This window comes from Microcaecilia unicolor, chromosome 1 (assembly GCF_901765095.1).
Source record: "Microcaecilia unicolor chromosome 1, aMicUni1.1, whole genome shotgun sequence".
Lineage (NCBI taxonomy): Eukaryota > Metazoa > Chordata > Amphibia > Gymnophiona > Siphonopidae > Microcaecilia > Microcaecilia unicolor.
In genome coordinates this window covers 537,560,878-537,583,382 of record NC_044031.1, presented here as the reverse complement: position 1 = coordinate 537,583,382, position 22,505 = coordinate 537,560,878, and the positions used below count along the sequence as shown (strand labels likewise).

Below are 22,505 nucleotides of genomic sequence, written 5' to 3'. Positions count from 1 at the left end.
TCGGTTAGTTTGTAGATCGTTTTCAGGTTGCGTGGTAGTGTGTTCCAGAGTTGCGTGCTCATATAAGAGAAGGTTGATGCATGTAGTACTTTGTATTTTATGCCTTTGCAGTTAGGGAAGTGGAGATTGAGGAAAGTTCGGGATGATCTTTTAGCGTTTCTGGGTGGTAGGTCTATTAAATCAGACATGTATGCAGGGGCTTCACCGTGGATGACTTTGTGGACTAAAGTGCATACTTTAAAGGTGATACGTTCCTTGAGTGGGAGCCAGTGCAACTTCTCACGTAAGGGTTTTGCACTTTCGTATTTTGGTTTTCCAAAGATGAGTCTGGCTGCTGTATTCTGGGCTGTTTGAAGTTTCCTCAGTATTTGTTCTTTGCAGCCTGCGTATAATGAGTTACAGTAGTCCAGATGACTGAGTACGAGTGATTGCACTAGGCTGCGGAAGACGGATTTCGGAAAGAATGGTCTTAATCTTTTCAGTTTCCACATGGAGTAGAACATCTTTTTGATTGTGTTGTTTGCGTGAGTTTCAAGTGTTAGGTGGCGGTCGATTGTGACTCCTAGGATTTTTAAAGTTTCGGAGATTGGCAGTTGTAATTTAGGTGTGTTGATTTTCGGTAAATTTATACGTGTTGTATTGGGAGGTAAGTATGAGGCATTGAGTTTTTTCTGCATTCAGTTTCAATCGGAATGCATCCGCCCAGGTATTCATGATGTGTAGACTCTGGTTGATTTCGTTGGAGATTTCGTTAATGTCTTGTTTGAAAGGAATATATATCATTACATCATCTGCGTATATGTAAGGGTGAAGGTTATGATTTGATAGAAGTTTTGCCAAGGGAATTATTATTATTATTATTATTATTATCATTATCGTTATTATTATTATGATATGGATAAAGGTCGGTGGTGAGCAGTGAATAAAGATATTCACACTACTGTTTATGGCTGGCATTTAAAGAAATAAGCTGACTGTTGCCACTGCATATTGACCCAATGAGTAATAGTGATGCACCCCTGGAATGTGCCTGTTTACCCAATATTTGATCATATTGGACTCAATTCTATAAATGGTGCCAACAAAAAAACTATTCTATAAATGTTCAACGTTAGGTGCCATTTATAGACTAGCACTTAGTGCCAGGATCTATGCCTAACTTTAGACATGAGGATTTTCACCAATTAAACCATGATGTAAATAATCATGCCTAAATTAAGCATGGATCCCCCTTATTCTATTAATTTTAGGAATGTCCTTGATCCACCCATGACCCTTCCATAGCCATGCCTCCTTTTGCATGGATCTCAACACCTATAAATGCATGTGTACAGTTTAATTCCAATTACACTCAATTATCAACACTAATTGACTTGTTATTTAGTTAAATTGCAGATGGAATTATTTTTTTATACATTCATGCACATATGCTTTTCAGAACTGACCCTGACATATTTCTGCATATATGTATACATAATTACAATATATTTCCTGATGTTAATTTATTGAGAATAATTTTTAAAAAAAACAGACAAAATTGCAGATGTAACCATTCCTGTTGATTCATTAATACTTTAAAAAGTTGCTAAGGCCCAATATGTTTAGTGAATCATTAGGTCATCAGTTATTCTGGTAATAATAAATACTCTTCCAACCTCTGTTTGTGATTATTATTCTGTCTACTTTCAACAACCATAGGTTGTTTTCTAAGGAAGTTTCTAAGGATTTGAAAATGAATATAATTCATTCTTACAAAGCAGGGAAAGGTTATAAAAAAAATCACTCAAAAATTCCTGCTAGGAATTTCAACTATCTGTGCCATTGTGAAAAGATATTAGACTTATCTGGTCAGAGCTTGCTCACAATGCCTTAAGATTCTTCTCCAAACCAAGTCCACCACTTTGCGGAAGTAATTGTCTCATACTATTGTGATAATAAAATCCTCCTTAGTTCTTCTAAACCATTTCAATAAAACAGTTGACAATCTTCAGTATCTCAGAGTGTTACTCAAAATCTCAAAGTCTCACTCTAAATGGGTCCATGCTTCGTGTGAATGTGTCATCAGTAAATGAGACTTATAGCTATGCTAGAGAGGTCAACTCAAATGGTCGTGCTATTTGCTCCCAACATTATGCCAGTTTCACATCTGCCCCACTCCAAGGTCAGCCCTTTTTATTTGGCTAAAATAATGCCTTTTTATATGGCTAAAATAATGCTGCTTAGAATGTTAAATGGCCTAATTGTATCTGTGTAACAGCTAAAATTATAGGCATAAGAAAGTAATACATTCACAATTTGCATGGAAAATATGTAATTTCCTTTGAATATCAAGCTCTTGGTGTAGCTTGGACAGCAAACATCAAAGATATTAGGAGGACACATACACACACACACACACACACACACACACACACACACACACACACACACACACACACACACACACACATATACTTCCTTCTGAAGTAGGCTAATAGCCTTTTGGTGACACACAAACAGGGTAGATCGCCAAATAGAACATGTAGTCATAATGGAAGTCAAATTCAGAACTGTAACGCACAAATACAACCAGAACCTGACATGGCCACGTTTCGACTGTACGGCTGTGTCAGGGGCAACTATTAGACATAAAAGCGAACCTCACAAAAAATACAATAATTATAATAAAAACAAATCATAATACATGATAATACATAATACATGAAAAGTCAATGACAATTGTAATATATAGAATTTTGGCATTTATGTATTTTGACATTTCCATACATGCAGAGTTTTGTGCAATGTGCATTTCACAAAAGAATATAACAAACATTAGCCAAATGAAGAATTCAACAGAACATTCTGAAAAAGATATAAATGACAAAAACATAAAAATATATATCAATGTCAAGTGTCAGCATGCTTATATAAAATAGTGAAAGTTCTCATAGCATAGTGCTATTCTAAAAAAAGTGTTCTTATATTCCATGCACTTTGCTGTTTCAGTCAAGGAACTAATTCAAACAGAGTGTTTGATCAAAATAGATGATGGCACCTACCTAGAGGGGAATAAGATCACACATACTTCCCTCTAGTAAAGCAAATTTGTAAAATCTAAAATGTAAAGTCACAGTTTGAGTAAAACATACAGCTAAGAAGGAATCAAAAACTGCTAAAAAGTGAAAGGAGCTTGTTACTTACAGCCAGCAGGTTGTGCTCCTAGTCTCACCAATCAGACAAAACAGCCTAACTTGATGTATTAGCAAGCTTAATGTAGCTGCTGCAAAAAGGTCAAAAGTAGCATCTCAAAAAGCATTTTTAAACATCCAGCATTATGTTAAAATGAGTTTTATTATCTAAAACATATTAGGACAAGAGGACACACAATCAAACTACTAAGTAGTAAATTTAAAACAAACCGGAGAAAATATTTCTTCATTCAGCATGTAATTAAACTCTGGAATTCATTGCCAGAGAATGTGGTAAAAGTTAGCTTAGCAGGGTTTAAGAAAGATTTGGCTAATTTCCTAAAATAAAAGTCATTATTAAGCCATTATTAAAATGGGCTTGGGAAAATCCACTGCTTATTTCTAGGATACGCAGCATAAAATCTGTTTTACTGTTCTGGGGTCTTGCCAAGCACATGTGCCCTAGATTGGCCACTGTTGGAAACAGGATACTAGGCACAGGATATTAGGCTTGACAGATATTCAGTCTGTCCCAGTATGGCAACGCTTATGTTCTTATATTCTTATTCTCAAAAGTAAGTACAAAATAATGCCGATTTCATCCCAATCTTTTTCAAAATGACCCAATTTTTAAAACTTCACCAAATTGCAGAAGCAAGGTGTCATTTGAAAGCTCTTGATATGCCCTTCTCAAATTACTGGATACAATCTGAAAACACCTACATCTTCTATTTGGTGATCTACCCGCTGTATGTGTCACTCATAGCCTTGTAGATCCCTGCCTCCCACTGTTTCCTAAAAGCAATTATGCAGGATGCCTGTAGATCTCAGTGGTGAGATTGGGACAGGACTTATGGGGACAATTCTGTAAAGCCCACCAAATGTTAGGCATCAAGATGCAGCACACTAAGGACTAATTCTAGAACAGCCTCTGGGTGCCCAGATTCCATCATACAATACTAGTGTAAGTTGACATTTAGACACACCCACTTAAGCCATGTCAATAGCGGGAGCAAATGCATGCACCTAGGTATAAATGAGGCACCTGTCCGTGCCAGGCCTGAGCCCCACCCAAGCTCCACCCATATATATACTGCTTCGCAATTATTTGCTGAGCAAGTTGCCTGTGGCTAGCACTTCATCCATAACTGTAATAAGCATGTGTGCAAGTATTCCTTTTCTATAACGTACACATACAATTGCCCCTAGATAATATATTTGGCAACCAAAATTGAGTGCTGATCCAACATGTGAGCCCAATTAAATTGTTTTTTAAGGAAGTCCTATAGCCACATTTCCCTTGGTGTTTTATTGAGTGACAACTTAAAAAGATTTGTTTGACCCCCTGATGCAGGCTTTGATGCCGAAACATGGCCATGTCGGGTCCTCATTTTATCACTAATAAAGCTTTTTTAGATTTCCTCTTCAACTCGTCCTCACGTTTTGTGTTCATTGCTTTTGCTGTGCGTGAGGATTCTCCTCTCTGCATTTTGTTTTCTGATAATAAAATGGGCAGAGATGAAAAAAAATTTTGAGAGGACATTTGCATGAGCCTAGCTCACCTAGAAGTAGGCATCTAAATACTATGGTGTTATTTTATAATGGTAAGTTTTCTTTATAAAATAAGCATAGCTTCTGCACATTTCTGTTACACAAGATGGGTACTCAGCCATTTCCCTGGGTAAAATCATGAGTAGGGTGGAGAGACTGAATAGGGAAGGGTTGTTTAACCATTCCAACAACATTAACACAAGAGAACACTCCATTAAACGAACAACCAGCAATATTTAAACAAATCAGAGCAAGTCTTTTATTAACACAGCACAGAATTAAGCTGTGAGATCTATTGCCGGATGCTGGTGGACATGGTCAAGGTGACTAACCTAATGGTGCTTAAAAAGTCCATTAAAAAATATTAGCCAAGTAGACTTTTGGAAGTAAAAGCACTTGTTTATTTCTGGAAATGTGCTATGAAATGATCTATTTTCTAGGATCTGTTGGTACTTGTAATCCAGTCTGGGCACTGGTGGAGACAGGCTATTGGGTTCAATGAACTGTGGTTTATATAAAACAGCGCATTACCTGTAAAAAGTAGCTTTTAGGAAATTACCCTCCCTGTGTGCAGGGAATTTATTTTAGTTACATTTGTACCCCGTGCTTTCCCACTCATGGCAGGCTCAATGCGGCTTATATATATACAGTAGGTACTTATTTGTACCTGGGGCAATGGAGGGTTAAGTGACTTGCCCAGAGTCAGAAGAAGCTGTGCCTGAAGTGGGAATCGAACTCCGTTCCTCAAGACCAGAGTCCACCACCCTAACCACTAGGCCACTCCTCCACTCCATGCACAGTGCCATGAATTTAGCTGCAGTGGAAAAAGGTGTTCCTATGGCAGGTTTGGAGAGGGATTTCCATTTACAAGCATCCTTTGAATTTTCAAAATTATTCTGCTTAGAAAAACTACCTGCAGCAGTCAGCATCTACAAATGTGTTTAGGTACTTTTCTAGAAATAACTTTCAAAGTGAAAGTATGTATGTCTTCACTCTAAAACTTGTATTAAAATAAGTGTGTGAAGATTATTTACAAGCTATGCACTAATGTGTGCAGCTAGAGCATTAACCCAATACATTGAAATGCTAAAAAAAATAAATATATACTATTGTTATGTCCCAATAACCGCCACTGATAAACTGGTTGACTGATGTGCCCTGACCCCCCCCCCCCCCCCCCCACACACACACACAGGCACCTCCATAAGACATACAGCGGCAGGGAATGGTGTTGGGCCATCACCAGTAATGGGGCAAGTAGGTAAACCCCCCTTTCCACTCCATGCTGATACTCGATCCTGCTTGTCATTCTTTCATCTCCAGGAGAAAGAGGAGGTCTGAGAACATGACAAAATTAAGGAAGATACTATGGGTTCCTTTTACTAAGCGGCAGTAAGCCCAACGTGGGCTTACCACTCACTAAACAGGAAGTACTGTTTAGTGACGGCTGGCAGTAAGGGCTCCCCACCAAAATGGCTGTGTGGCAAGTGCTTTACTTGCCGCACGGCTATTTCCTGCAGGAAGGAGAGACTTTTTACTGCTGCGTTAAAAGGGGGCCTCGGTGCGCATGAAAAACACGCACTGACACCAGCGCAGGCCCCCTTTTGCCACAGCTTGGTAAAAGAGGCCCTATATGCCTGATTTTGGAAAACACATAACACTCTGAGCAACAGGGCAGTGCCAAGGGTCTCTGGCGCCCCCCTGCAGACTACCAGTTGGCGCCGCCGCCCACCCCCCCCCTCCCGCACCTGCCTGGCTCCAAGGCAGCGATTCCCCTCTCTCCCTGAGCCCTACCCTCCCACCCATCCATGCCCATCTGTCCCCTGCCCCCGCCATTCATCCCGATCAAGCAATTCCCCTCTCTCCCTTCCATGAACCCTGCCTTCCCATCTATGCTCCTCTCTCCCCTGCCCTCCCGCTCCCATGTAGGAACTGCCCGCCCTCTTCTCCCCCCCAAGATCCCTTTCCTTTTTTTTCTTTTAAATTTACCTTCCTCCGGCAGCGCAGCGTCAGTGAAGGAGGCGGCGCTCCCAGTCCCGACGTCTCTAGCCTTCCATTGGTTCGCTCAGTGTTCCGCCTTCTTCTGACGTCAAGGATGACGTCAAGGATGACGTCAGAAGAAGGCGGGACACTGAGCAAACCAATGGAAGGCTAGAGACGTCGGGACTGGGAGCGCCGCCTCCTTCACTGACGCTGCGCTGCCGGAGGAAGGTAAATTTAAAAGAAAAAAAAAGGAAAGGGATCTTGGGGGGGAGAAGAGGGCGGGCAGTTCCTACATGGGAGCGGGAGGGGCAAGGTAAGCACGCAGCGGTGGCGCCCCCCAGAAGATGGCGCCCCCCTGCGGCGCTTACCGCATCGGCACGGCCCTGCTGAGCAATATATTTATACAAATATTTGAAAAGAACAACCCAAGACTTTTCCATCAGCTGTAACATTTAGTTGAAAATTTTAATATCAGAAATTTTGAAAGGTTGCAAATCACTGAAAACTTGGAGTGTACCGCAGCTTAAACTGGCATACCGTGGGGCGCACCGAGGTGACCCATGGTAATTTTTGAATGTGCACAAGCAAGCCACATGTTAAACTATTTTAAACATTTTTTTTTTCACGGAGCAAGCATGTCTGAGGCATTGTCCTGTGCTAACTGATTAGTGCAGTTGTAGCGCGTGAGCCTTACAACCTACAAAATAGGTGGCTTTAGGGGCTTATGCACTAATGGTCACATGCTAATTGGAAAATTAATGTGTGGCCATTTTGCCTCTGCATCGGTGCGCTAAGAACACTTTTATTCACAGTTTGGTAAAAGGGCCCCTGAACAAGGAATAATGGCTAGGGGGTCCTTTTACTAAGGTGCACTGAAAAATGGGCTATGGTAGCGTAGGTGCATGTTTTGGGCGCGCACTGAATCATTTTTCAGCGCATCTGTAAAAAATGTCTTTTTAAAAATTTTTTGCCGAAAATGGATGTGCGGCAAAATGAAAATTGTCGCGTGTCCATTTTGGATCTGAGACCTTACCGCCAACCATTGACCTAGTGGTGAAATCTCATGCGGTAACTGGGCGGTAATAACCTACATGCGTCAAATGCCACTTGGCGTGTGTCCGATACGCGCATCCGAAAATAAAAATTATTTTTCAGCCGCGCGCATTGGACGTGCGCAAAAAACAAAATTACCACAAGAGCCACGCAGTAGCCGGGTGGTAACTCCATTTTGATGCATGTTGGGCGCACGTAGATCCTTACGCAACTTAGTTAAAGGGCCTGTAGATTTCCTCAGACAGATGCATTGTCATGATAGTCTTGGATGAATATATATTACTATTAAAAAAGGCCTGTTTCTGTAGGAAAGGACCGGGCGCTAGCAAGGTTCCCCCCTCCCCCGGTCTCGCCCTGTGTCCCGTCCGAGTTGCATGCGGTCCTCCCTCCCCTCTGTTTGTAGACAGGAGTGGACGTAACACAATGTAGTGCAGTGTAAGCAAGGAAGGCAATCTGGTTAATCTGTGTTTCCCCTGCCCCGTGCAGCCTCCCCTCCCCCTACCGTGCCCCTGTTCTTCTCCTCCAAGTTGCAGGCCACCCTCCCCCCCTGAGAGTGAGTGTATGTGTTTGAAAGACTGTGTGTGTTTGTGTGTATATGTGAGTGTTTAAAGCAGGGGGTGCATTCCCCTTTGCTCCTCTTTGTCCCCCTCCCCAGCCCACCCTCCCCCAAGCCCCCTTCCTCCTCCTTGCCCACCTCCCTCTGAGTTCGAAGCCTCCCTCCTTCCTCCCTGTTGTGTGCTCGCAGTGCATCCAGCAGCATTCGGGCATTGATTGTCTGCTCTGGTGCTGCTGCTGCTCCTCTCTCCTCTTTCTGTCCCCGTAGGAGCGCAGCTACAGGAAGTTATTTTGAACTTCATGTTCTGGCGCTCCAGAGCCAGTGTCAGGAGAGATGAGTGGCTGCAGAGCAGACAGGCAATGGCTGAAGGCTCCGTGTGGGTTTTTTTTTTTTTGCAGATTACCGGCGATCCTCCAGGGTGGAGGGTAGAGATGGGAAGCGGCGACCGCGGGGGCTGCGTTTCAGAGGGGAAGCGGGGAACTCGGGGGGTGGGTGGATTTTGAAAGATGCGACCTTGCGGGGAGGTGCAGAGGGGAAGCAGCGACCTCGCAGGCCAATGGAGAGGGGAAACATGGAATTGGGGGGGGGTGGAGAATGGAAGAGGCGAACTTGGGGGGGGTGGAGAGGGGAAGCGGCGACCTTGGTGGCGGCGGGTGGAGAGAGGAAGCTGCGTCCTTGGGAGGGGGGGTGGAGAGAGGAGGTGGCGTGTTACCTTACTGCTCCGTTCATTCCCGTACCATTTCTTTCTTTGATCGTTGGTCCGCCATCGACGTTATCGTTGCTCCATCGACGTCATCAAGTTCGACGCGAGGGCGTGACTGACAGAGATGGTCAGTGAAGAGGCTTCACCACCACGAATTTACGAACCCTTTAAGGGGTGGGTGGAGCTTGAGTGGCTTCATTCGAACGTTGGGGTTGCGAATTATGTCCGGAAGGGGCGTGGCTGAGGGCGGGTGTATGACTGAGAGTGAGAGTGAGTGCTGCTGATAGGCTACAACACTACAGGGCTTCACTGTTTCCCTGCCACACTGTGACCTTCAGTGAGCTTCAGAATTGGAGGTGAGAATTATTTATATAGATATTCCTCAGATCCTATATACGGTGCCCAAATTTGCATGTTCTGCCAAGATGTGCAAATTAGTTGGTTAACAAGCTCTTCTCAATAATTGGGTTCCAACAACCAATTATTGATTTTAATTGGCACTCAAAATTTGCACATGCGTCTAGCTGTGCACTTTTCTATAAGGCTGGGCATGTATCCCATAGGGGACATGGCCATGGGAAGGGAATGGGCATGTCAGGAGCATTTAAAATACTGCCTCAGTATGCCTAACGCAAGCACCAGATTTACAACCGGTTTCAGCAGGCGTAAGTCTGGCGCCCAAAATAGGCATGGGAATCAATGCTATATGCAATTCTATAATGGGCACGTGCCTTATATAGAATAGTGCTTAGTGCCAATATTATCAGTGCCCATTTATGAGCACTATTTATAGAATTCCCCCTTATATCCTTCACGTGATTTTAAATTTGGCATTGGAAGGCTTATTCCCTCCTGTTGGTTATCATCTGTTTATTCTTATTTGTCTTCTACTGTAATATTAAAGGTGTTTTAGAAATATTAGAAACATGTGTAAATTGCATGCACATGGTGATTTCAGAAAGCTGCTATTTACATATGAGATATACACCATACAGAGGTTTCAAGGGGGTGTGGTTTTGGCATGCCATGGATCGGACAACATATATGCACAATAAACAGTAGACATGCCCAGAAAAGTCAATGGCTTTTACTAAATGTCTTCAAAAATCCAGATATTGGCCAGCACTTAATATTCAGGTATAGATTAAATCTTTTGGTCCGCATTTGAATTTAATGCTTAATTTAATATTTAAATATCAGGGTATATGTTTTCACCACATTGCTAAAGCGTGGTAAGGCTTTGCAATTACCACAAGGTAATTGTCAGTTACCACATGGTAAATGCATGGTCTCTTGCTAACCATTCATGGTATTCCCAGTATCTTCCCATACTGTTAATGCTGAGGCAATTGCATTATTACATATTAACTGCATTATTGCATATTAACTGCAGATAACATGATGCAGTTAGTTCCACCTGTGTACATAAGTATATAAGCATTGCCATAAAGGGACAGAACAAACTCCATCACGCCCAGTATTCTGTTTCCAACAGTGGCCAATCCAAGTCACAAGTACCTGACAAGATCCCAAATGTGTTAAACATTATCCCAGGAATAAGCAATGATGTTAACTGTGCTATGTTGTCTACTGCTGTAACAGTAATTACCTCCACATTCACTGTAAGGTGCAGTCTCTGTTCATTCTCTGCCAAGGCTCTGCCCATTCCCTGCAATGTTCTGTGTGTGCAGGTATTGCTTGCTAATTTCCACATCAACACTGTTAGTGCAATATTAACTGACACATTAACAGCTAATTGAGGGATCCTTTCACTAAGGTGTGCTGAAAAATGGCCTGCACTGGTGTAGACATGTGTATTAGATGTGTGCAGGTCCATTTGTCAGCACACCTGCAAAAAAGGCCTTTTATTGGGGCAAAATAAAAATTGGCGTGCATCCATTTTGGGCTTGAGACCTTACTTCCACCCATTGACTTAGCGGTAAGGTCTCACGTGTTAACCGGGCAGTAATGGTCTACTTGCGTAGAATGACGATTACCACCCAATTTCCGCCACGCTCCAGAAAAAATTTATTTTCCAGCTCATGTAGCAGACGTACATAAAAATCAAAATTACCACCCAGGCCACATGGTAGCCAGGTGGTAACTCTGAATTGACACACATTGGGCGCACATAGGCACCTATGAGGATAGTAAAAGGGCCCATAATCTTATAAAAATGGGTGCCTACATTTCTACTTTCAAACAGGAACACAAATTTTGGAATAATCTGGCCCCCTAGCAATAATGGAACTTGACATGCCCAAAAGTGAACTAAGTTTAGGCAGAATTAAACTGAAACCACAGGAACTAAACCAAAACCAGGTGATATCAGACAAGGAGTCTGAATTCGCAGTTGAGCTACCAAAAAAACATCTGTTTCTCCGTTTGGTAATTCCTTCTTTTTCTTTACTTATTTAAAAGTGTTTTCAAAGATGTGAACAATTTTGCAAATCAAAAAGTCCCTAACACATGCATTAGTAATTACCTGGTTTAGTCTGTGTGTTTAATCAGTTTGAATCTAGAGTTCTGAAAACATCTGATTTCAATCGGAAGGAGCCATCGACTATTGGACAATATCCACTTTTGCATCTGCCAAACTGTTCTAGTTCCAAAAGACCAAAGGATGAATATGGCATTAGGATACTTTTCAATGAAGACAGTTAACTAACTTTGGCCCTGTTTACTAAGCAGCGCTATAGATGCGCTAGCATTTTTAGCGTGTGCTAAAAATTAGCACACGCTAATGCTAGAGACACCCATATGTGCACATTAGTGTGCACGCTAATTTTTAGCGCATGCTAAAAATGCTAGCACACCTTGGTAACAGGACCCTACATGTATAATTTTTTTTTAATATGATCAACCTGTGGATCTCTGCCAGTGATTGACAACCCTGTGTCTTTCATGTCTGTCAAGTCTTTTCAGTGGTTGACTTTATTCCAGTATCTATCTGACACTTTCTGTAGACCTTAAAATCAGATCTTATCATATAAACTGTAGTCTCTTTCAGATACCCTGAGCGAGGGTTGAGGGTTGGCCAGTGGAACAACTCAGCCAGATAACAAGATACAAGCAAAAATAAGTACAGTGCAATCCGCTTAAGTGCAAGGGTCTGGGACCAAAGAAATACATGCAGTTAACCGGAGCGTGCACTTAATCATTGTGACCCAAAGAAGCTTGACATCTGATAAACTTATGTACAGTACTGTTTATTATACATACAGTATACAGTCTCCGTTAACTGACGTTATACAGTCTCCGTTAACTGACGTTCGGCTTACTTGAAGTAATCAGTCATAGTCCTCTGTACACTCTTGTGTCTGTGAGTTCCATAGACTACGTCTGCCAGACAGTAAACACTGTCATAGCACTGACATCCAGTGGCCTCCAGATAGGCCCGCACGGTGTTGAGACTCTCCAGCGCTCTTGCAAAAGTGACAGGAGGTTGGTGAATTTTGTCAGCATGTGCCTCGCTGCTCATTTCATCATCTGTTTCATCATCAGCCGTTGCCTGCGTGTAGGCACATATCTGGACATCAGTGCTGTCTTCAGCTGTTTGTAGATCGTAATCAACAGATACTGTTTCTTGAATTGTATGTTGTTCCTCTCCTTCCATCTTTCCAACCATCCAACAGTGGCTTTCAATTCAGTTAGTCCAAGACTTCCAGCTAGATGATTAGCTTTCTCCATAAGCAATGGACTACTGACAGGAAACTGTCTGCTACTGACTTGAGAAAACCACCAAAGAAGAGCATCTTCTACATCCTCAGCTTTTCCCACCTGTTTACATTTCCAGCGAGGATCGTACAGGTCTTTTTCTGCCGTCATCTACTATGTATATGTTACTATGTATATTCTTTTGCCAGTCTTTCAGAAGCTGGTCTTTCTGCTTCAAGATACGTGAAATTTGACTGGGATTGACACCATACTCTTTAGCAATAGATGCTTGACTGTGTTTGTTTTCTAATTTTTTAAAGAACTTCTATTTGTTCAGCCAGTGTTAAAGTCTTACAGTTGCGCGATGATGACTCCAGTGTACACTCTAACAACATTCTTTTGCTTATTCTGCCTGTATCAGTTAACCAATGAGATTTCAAATTTACCGCCCCTTTTTCACATGCCAATCGGCTTCCATATTCCGTGCGTGCGCTTATGCGGAGTCTTTCCTGCAGAGGAGCGGTCTTAAACCATGCATATAAGCGAATCTTGCACTTATCAGTGGTGCGCTAAACCGAAGGTTGTCCCCATAGAAATTGATGGCGCCAAAAATGGGACCGAAGTACGGCATGCAGTTAAACAGAGCATGTACTTATCTGACGTGCACTTAAATGGAGTGCACTGTATTTATTTACCTGAGTCCTGAGGCCTGTTACTTCACAGGGCCAGAAACATAAGTTCGAAAACCTTCCGCCATTCAATAAACACAGTCTCAAGAAGGCCTCTGGCCGACCGGCCCAAACATAGTCTGTGGCTGATTGGACTGACATGCCCCAAACAAAGACTAAGTTCTTGGTTTTTCTCCAAGTCCCAGGTCTGGCTTCAGCCAGATCTCAAAACATAATGTGCCAGTCTCAGTCAAATAGCACAATGTCTTACCTTAACAAGGTCCTGATCACTGCACATCTGCAGGGGAACACTTGTACTACAGGGCAGCTTCTCTCCTCCTAGGGCCTCTGTATTGGGGCCTCACTGCCCTATTCAGCTTCAGGGCTTTTAGCTCCATCCTGATCTGAGCCCCACCACTCTGACAAAGCAATTGCCTCAGCCACTGTCTTGGCAAACTAATGCTCCCTGCTGCAAGGAGGCTGAACTGCATCATCCATTTGGGAGTGATCTTCTTTATACTAGAGCACTATCATGTGAATCCTACCTCCATAGATTTAGTCTTTTTTTTCTTTATTTAAAAAATTTTATACAGAGAAAACATTTCGATAACAGTTAAAACAAATCATAATGAACTGAATCCTTATAATATCATATGATATAAAGCATCATAATAAAAATAAATAATTCAGTCATAGACTAAGTTAAAGAAATTCAATAAAGCATAGAATATTAAAGAAAAGGCATCACGGGCAGACTGACCCTTCGGGCAATGGGGCAGTGCCTGAGAGCATAGAAGCTCTCTCTCCCCCCCCCCAACACACACACATGATGGCCCCCCGAGCCTCAGTGGGCCCTCCCTGGTCCCACCTTGAAGGTCCCTGTTTAGTGGCCTCTGGGGGGGGGGAGGGGGAGGGCAGGAAAGAATCCCACTCTTTTCTGCCCACTTCTGCTACTCTGCCCAGAGCCGCTGTGGCAGTCTCATGAGAATGCCAAGACACGCAAGACCACCACAGGAAATCTTGGCATCCATTTTGAAAGCACGGCGATGCCAGGCAGAGTAGTGGCAGTGGGCAGGAAAGAGTGGGATTCTTTCCTGCCCCTGAAGAAGACATTAGACCACCAGGGCCCTTCAAGGCAGAACTGAGGAGTGTGTGGGAGGGGGGGGCAACAACTGTGGTGGTGGGGGCTGTAGTATGCAGGGGGGGGGTGTAGTGCAGTGGTGGAGCAGTGGGCAGCAGCTGGGGGGACCCAATGACCTTTACTGCCCAGGGGTCAAGGTCACTGTCAGTCTGCCCCAAAAGGTAATCAAGTTATGAATAATTGTATACAATTGTATAGAATACTACTTCTTATTGAATGTTAATATTCTATTTTTTTCACTTGGCTAAATAAGCTTCATATTTATAAACCTGTAACAATAAATTCCACCATTTATCATATACAACCAATTTTAAATACTTCCAATGAGTAATTATAATTTTTATAGCAAATAAAATGTAGGTGGAAAAAAGATTATCCTGGGAAGAAAAATAATCTATAACATCTTTTAATACAATTATTTTGTATGAAAGTTGTAAATCTAAATGAAAAATCTCTTACAAATAGTATTCCAAACCAAGTTCAAGTACAATTGCACATGAGAACATTCAAATATTAAATGCCTTTTATTTCACATTTCATTATTGCAAAACCAACACATCTTAGAGTAGTCTGAATTTATGAAATGAGATTTGAATGATGTCCAAATGATGTCCAATTAGCTCTGTGATGTATAAAAGAATAAAGATTGAGTAACAGAAGAAGATCGGGAGACATGAAAGGTATTATAGCAAAAAGAATGCCAGTGTCAGAAATGGTCTCTCTGTACACTCAACTTCTCCAATAGCTTAACCCTTATATTCCTCAGGTCTAGATGATAGACTGTCATAATAGATCAACGTATCCACCTCCTAATTGGCTAAATATTTCTTCATGAGCCAAGCATATTTATAGAGGTGGTACCGTAATCCTCATCAATCCCATCAGTATCTTTTAAATATTTTTACTTATTTCAATATTTCTTATGTGTATATATATATATATATATATATATATATATATATATATATATATATATATATATATATATAATCAATTAACTGCCTTCATAAGCATTCTTAATCTTAGTCTTGATTTATTCTGTTATATACAGATCAATTACTTCTTCAACGTATACGTCAAACTTATTTAAGAGTAATACTTAGCTTATCAGCCTTTCAGCTACATTCCATGATATGGGGTGGAGACTAATAATCACTGACATAGATCCATGTTTTGCTACATGCTGTTTCAAGGTAGTCTCCTGTAACATAAGCAGTAATAATTTGAACCATTTCTGACAAAACTATTATGCCCCGATCCAAAAAAAGAGACCATTACTGACCCACAGTAATTTAAGCTAATGGCTTATATGATGACCGCCGACTCTTTTATCCTAGGCTTTATAGTCACAGATTACACGTGACGTCCAACACCAATCAGAATCTCCTGGGCTGAACAGCTGATCCCCAAAATGGAGCATTGTAAGAAATGGTGCATTGTAAATCAGATTGCCAGGTTTTTTTAAGAGTTGAGAGATTATCTTGTGACAGTTGTTTAAACATTTTATAAAATTTAGATGCTGTGTGTCCTGCAGCAAGAAATTTTGTACAAATAGACAAAATAGAGGGTGTTCCATTTTTAAGATCAACTAAAGGAATACCTTTTTTCACAGCTGATTTCAACTGCAACCATTTGAAAAATTAAGAATCAGCTCAGTGAAACTGATTTTGAAATTCAGAAAAAGTTAACCATGAGGGTTTATTATTATGCATAAGTGCATTCAGATCTCAAGTTCCAAGCTTCTTCCATGAAATCCAATCAAGAATCATCTTATTTATTTGTATATTAGGATTATTCCAAAGAGGGATATGGAACATACATGACCAAGGTGTAGTTAAAACTTTATCTAAGAATGATAAAGTTTTAAAAGAGTGCTGTGAGTCGGGCTTAGAACTTAGCGATCTATTCAATGGAATTGGAAAAAGTAAATTGTTTTCCACCTATAGCTATCTAGTAATATCTATGACTCAAGAACTACAAAACCTTTGACAAACCTGACGCAAACTAAACAGTTTATGATAGCTCCAAAGATCTGGAAAATTTACTCCACCAGATTGTTTGGACAATTTGAATTTGTTTAGTGCCATCCTATAAAATGTATTGGGCTATAAAAGTTTCACTAACATTTCCAGTGACTTGTAAAATTTGTGTGGAAAAATTATGCATACTTAATATTTAGGTAGTTTTAGGCACCACCACCATTTTTAAGGTGTCATTTCTCCCACCTAGAAGGATATAAGGGAGACCATCGGGAGAGGATATCTTTCACTTTACATGTGATTTTAGACATGTTAATATTAGAAGACAATAGAAGATCCCTGTCATTAAGGGACCCTTTTACTAAGCCTTGTAGGTGCCTACATGCGCCCCACATGCATCAATTTTGAGATACCACCCACCTACCACATGGCCCTTGCGGTAATTTCATTTTTGATGCGCATCCACTAAGCACGCCAGAAAATATTGTTATTTTCTGGCAAGCGGGCAGTAATCGGCATTTTATGCGCATAGACCATTACCACCCGGTTACTGCGTGAGACCTTACTGCTAGGTCAATGACTGGCGGTAAGGTCTCAGACCCAAAATGGACATGCAGCAATTTTCATTTTGCCGCATGTCCATTTTTGGCAAAAATTAAAAAAAGGCATTTTTTACAAGTGCACTGAAAAATTATTCTGCACATTCCCAAAACATGCGTCTACACTACCGCAGGCCATTTTTCAGTGCACCTTTGTAAAAGGGCCCCTAAACAAATACCTAAATAGATTACTTTAATATTTGAAGTAATCCACTTTAAATTATGCTGAGGTATATTGAAAGGAGTACATGGATCATTAAGGGACATAGTTTCAGTTTTTTCCCAATTGACTTTTTAGCCTTAAAGGCAGAAAATCTTGTAATAATATTAATTAGTTCTATAATTGAATTCTTAAGATCTGAAAGATATAGGAGTACATCATCAGCATATGTTGATAATTTTATGTCTGTATTAGCTATAGTAACACCTTTAATTATAGTCAATTGACATATTGCTGCTAATAGAGACTCTAGAGCCAAATTAAAATGAAGGGGCGACATAGGGCAACCTTGTCTGGTATCGCAAAATAAACTAAAAATGGGAGAACAGCTGTCATTTGCAACTATCTTTGCAGTTGGAGAAGAGCATAATAAACACACTAAACTAAGAAAATAATCAGGAAACCAAACTGTTGTAAAACATAAGACATAATTCCACTGAACCCGATCACATGCCTTTTTATGCATCCAAAGAGGCTGATAAAATAGGAGAAAACCTTGATCAGGCTGAGTGGAGTACATGGCAGAATAACCTTGAATTGTCTGACCTATAATGACCCTTGATGAAACTAGCTTGATCGCTGTGTATTAAAGTTGGGACTACTCTCTCAAGCCTAGAAGTTACTAATTTTGCCAGAATTAGTTTTGGACATATTGAGCATCTCTGTTAGGCAAGCACCATCATCTACAAAACATTATTCAGTATGTCACCAGAGTACATGCTAAACTTGATAGATCTATCACCAAGAAACGCAAATCCTGAAACCAGAAGCTACCTACTTCGCCACCTACCAACTTGTAGAAACCTAACCTAAAAAAATCTATTTACATGCCCGACTTAACTACCTAGGTTCTAAATGGTGGAACTCTATAGCAAAGATCACAAGAAGCATCACAAACTATATTCAATTCAGAAAAGAACTGAAAGTATACATTTTAACAATTAATCTAGACATCACTGTCTATTCTGATTACTAATCACAAACCATCTTATAAATCCTAACTACAATATAAACTGCACTGTAAACAATCACTATAAGACATAACTAAACTGTAAATGTAAACAAATACTGTAACTGCTACCCAGAATGTAATTTGTAAGTCACTTTGAACCAAACTTGTTTTTGGATAACAGTGGGATACAAGAATGCATAACTAACTAACTAACTGTCTATGTTTACAAAGTGTGCTATAGGTGCGTTAGCGCTAATGCACCCATAGAAATGTATAGGCACATTAGCGTTTAACGTGCCTTAACTTTAAAGGTGTGTTATAAATGCTAACGCACCTTAGTAAACATACCCCTAAATAAATAAATAACTCCCTCATTGTATTGAAATTTTAATTTTAATAGTGTCTGAAGAGTTTCTTGGTCTTGTTTAGAATATAATATAGATTCAAGATGCTTAATTTCTGCCTTTTGTTGATCAATAAGCATTCTATGATGTTTCTGTTTATGTACTAAAAAACTAATAGTTTCTCCCCTTATCCAGGCTTTGTAGGATTCTCAAATCATAGAGAAAGGTGGGGATGGTGAAGAAGCACAGTTTCTATTGAAGTATTCATGGTATTCCATAAGAATATGTTGGGTATATTCTTTGTCACTTAATAACATCTGATTAAATCTCCATGTGGGGTGATGAGCTAATGATGTTGACCATTTAAAAACACAGGAGATAGCTGTGTGATCTGATATAGAAATATCATGTATTTTTGCTTCATTTAGATGTGAAATAGGTCTTTGGATGCTAAAAAGGAGACAGTTCTGGAATAGGCATGATGTGGATTAGAAAAGAAGGTGAAGTCCTTACCATTGGGGTGTAAAAGTCTCCAATTATCAGTCCAGCCTTGGGCATTCATCAGAGACAATACTGCAGACCTCATTCTTAATTTCACTAGGCGACAGCTAGAAGTACGATCCTAAAAAGGGTCAAATGGGAAGTTTAAGTCACTTCCTATCAAGGTAGTGGTATGATGACAACTAGAATCCAATAAATCAAGATTATTGAAAAAAACTAGGTTGTGATTATTTGGTGCATAGATGTTTAATAAATTAATAGGAGTATTTTCTATGGTACCTTGTAACTATGACAAACGACCATTTGGGTCAAAGCTGTATTTAGATAATTGGAATTTTGGAGCTGCAAAACAATGGCTATATTTTTGATCCCTTAATTTTTGTGCTTTGGCCACAGACAAATGCAATTCATATATAAAGTAGATATCTGCTTCCAAATTTTTAAAATACAATAGGATCTTTTTCCTTTTTATGGGATGTGAAATGTCTTTATCATTTAAGGATGAAAAACAAATAGACATAGAAAAAGGATGCCCATTATAAACCAAGTATAAATCAAGAACCAGAATAGCCAAAATAACAAGAATAAATGCTCATGTACACAGGAGCAGTCTCTCATGTCAATAGTGTAGTCAGAAGAAAAACACATAGGGGCCTTTTACAAAGCCACAGTAAAAAGTAGCCTGTAGTAGTGTGGGTGCATCTTTAAGGTGCACGCTGGGCCATTTTTTACCACTGCTGAGATAAAGGCTATTTTTAATGGGCCGGGAAATGGGCCTGCACTAATATTAAAACTAGCGCATGCCTATTTACAGTCTGAGCTCCTACCATCACCCATTGACCTAGTGATAAGGGCTTATGCGCTACCCATGTGGTAACCATGCAGTGCACGTCAACGTGGGTAAGCTGCCGGTTACCACCGGGAATGCCCCTGCGGTTGAAAATAGAAAATTATTTTCTACCACGGGATTCAGCGCACACCAACCTCAGAATTACCATCAGCTGCATGCACTACCCCAGTGGTAGTGCCAATTGGGCACGCACTACCCATGCATTAGCCCTCCCGCGCTTTTGTGAAAGGGACCCATTGGGGGGGGGGGAAGAACACTAACAGCAAACTTATCTGCAGCATTGGAACACATGAGGTCTTAGAATGGCACGGGAGAGGATGTCAGAACAGCCCCTCATTGATATGCCGAAACTTCACAAAGAGAAAAAACAGCTGATAATAAATAAGATCATCTGACTAAGAAAAGAAAGTCATGTATGATGGTTGCATTTTTCACCCCCCAAAAAAACTGGAGCACAGACAGGTCAGAATAATGTTTAGTAACATTATTATATGTCACACATATAACAAGCAAAATTGGGTGCCAGTGTGTTTCAGTTTGGGCCGCAGGGCTAAAATAAACTTCATTTTGTGTGCTGATTCCTTAGCAAGGTTCGGAACAAATAAAATCTTCTTGCCTTCAAAAGTTAAGGAGGACTTACTTTTAGCTATCTGAAAATTTTATAAGACATGAGGAAATCGTAACATCTTCATCGCAATAGGTCTGAGTTTTTGTTGTTTTGGATCTTGTCTGTGAGCCCTTTCTATTTCTAACGGCATTTGATATTGAATATCCAACAATTTAGGAATAAAATAGGACAAAATGTTGGCTATACTACTCCTCCTTCGCTACTATGTATATGCTCTGTAATTTTGTTCTTTATAATAGTCTCTACCATTTTGCCGAGCACTGACGTCAGGCTCACTGGTCTATAATTCCACAGATCACCTCTGGAACCCTTTTTAAAAACTGGTGTTACATTGGCCACCCTCCAATCTTCCAGCACCATGCTTGATTGTACAGATAAATTACATATTACTAACAATAGCTTTGCAATTTAATTTTTCAGTTCTATCAGTACTCTGTTTATTGTGCCTTTTATAATATACTAGTGAAGTTTTGAATGCATTGACCTAAATATTGACTTTCTGACCTAGACAAGCTGTACAGAGATATCACTATAATTTATAAGTCATATGCTTTAATGTGGAAAGCAGTAGATATTAAAAGCCTTGTATGGAAATTGGGAATTTCACTTTTGAAAAATGCAAATTAAAGAAACATTTCCAAATGTTCTGAACTGAAAACTAAATTCATGAAATTAGTATATTTTGCATATTTTACCTTGCATTTCTATAGGTTTCATTGTATATTCTCAGTGATCTCATCCCCATGGTCACGTGATTAATATACATTTTCTTCCACCTTTTTCAGAGCTGCTGGAACTGTGGCCGCAAGGCTAGTGAAACCTGCAGTGGCTGTAACACTGCACGATACTGTGGTTCATTTTGTCAGCACAAAGACTGGGAGAAGCATCATCACATCTGTGGACAGACCCTTCAATCCCAGCCGGGAGAGACACCAGCAGCCAGTTCCTCTGTGACACCCAGCAGTGGCACGGGAAGCCCCATTGATACACCACCAGCAGCCACACCTAGGTCTACCACCCCTGGGACCCCATCCACCATAGAGACAACTGCTCGTTAAAATTTGATTGACTGAAGACTTTAGAAATAAAAAACAAAACCAATTCCTCATCCTCAGATGCTCAAAGATTTGAACTGAACTATCATTTTTCAATACTTCAATGGGAAAGGACTTAATGTATCTTGAGGTAGTAACACACAGACGGCCAGTAACGGGTCCTAATGACTTCTTTTGGTTGACAAAGATATCTTTTCTGTAGAAAACTGAAAAGAGAGCAGTGAATATAATACAAAGTGATAGATTTGACCTCCTCCCTGGTATTTTTCCAGTAGCTGGGATTTTAAACTAGATGACCTCATTAACACGATGCTTTACCAAACAGCAAACCAAGGGATTGCTAATTGCTGTTGAAAGCAAAACTGCTAATATTAAAAAAAAAAGTCAGTGTTCTCTATAACAATAATGGAAAAATTAAAAAAAAAACCTCCTCATGGGCATGAGCATTGGACACGGCAGTAGACATTTTTAACAAGAAGATGAATGGCGTCCGTGGGTTACTGACTGAACTTTGAAGACCTGCAACAAAATGCACAGATGTGCAGCAGATTGGAAGGAAACACAGATGTTCATCTTTTTTTCTTGTTTCTGAAAGAAATATGATATCCAGGTCAATGGAATGAAAAATGAAAGATGATTTTTCAGTGAAATGTATGAATACAGCAGCAAAGAGAGGGAAAAATTGCCATAATACAAGAGGATCCTTTTATAATACCTAAATGAGAGACACAGCCTGAAGTTAATTAGTATTTTTGGCAGGCCTGACATCAGTCAGCTGCCCCCTACTAACCCTTTAACATTTCTTTTACTTTCACAAGATTCAACAGAGGAAGACAATCTGGTCTATTCCAACTCATTAATTTTGTATTTTAAAAAAAACAGTAATAATGACAAT

The 22,505-nt window shown here is 40.4% G+C and overlaps 1 protein-coding gene across 2 annotated transcripts in view; it reads left to right on the top strand.

The window, feature by feature from the left end:
• RUNX1T1 (RUNX1 partner transcriptional co-repressor 1) overlaps positions 1 to 22,505 on the top strand; it is a 423,772-nt gene that overhangs the window by 400,607 nt on the left and 660 nt on the right. For both annotated transcript variants that reach the window (XM_030216468.1, XM_030216459.1), the window contains one exon: positions 21,341 to 22,505. This exon is cut by the window's right edge and continues 660 nt beyond it. In XM_030216468.1, the coding sequence (XP_030072328.1) occupies positions 21,341 to 21,613 (273 nt within the window). In that variant the 3' untranslated portion in view covers positions 21,614 to 22,505. The remainder of the gene's footprint in view (positions 1 to 21,340) is intronic.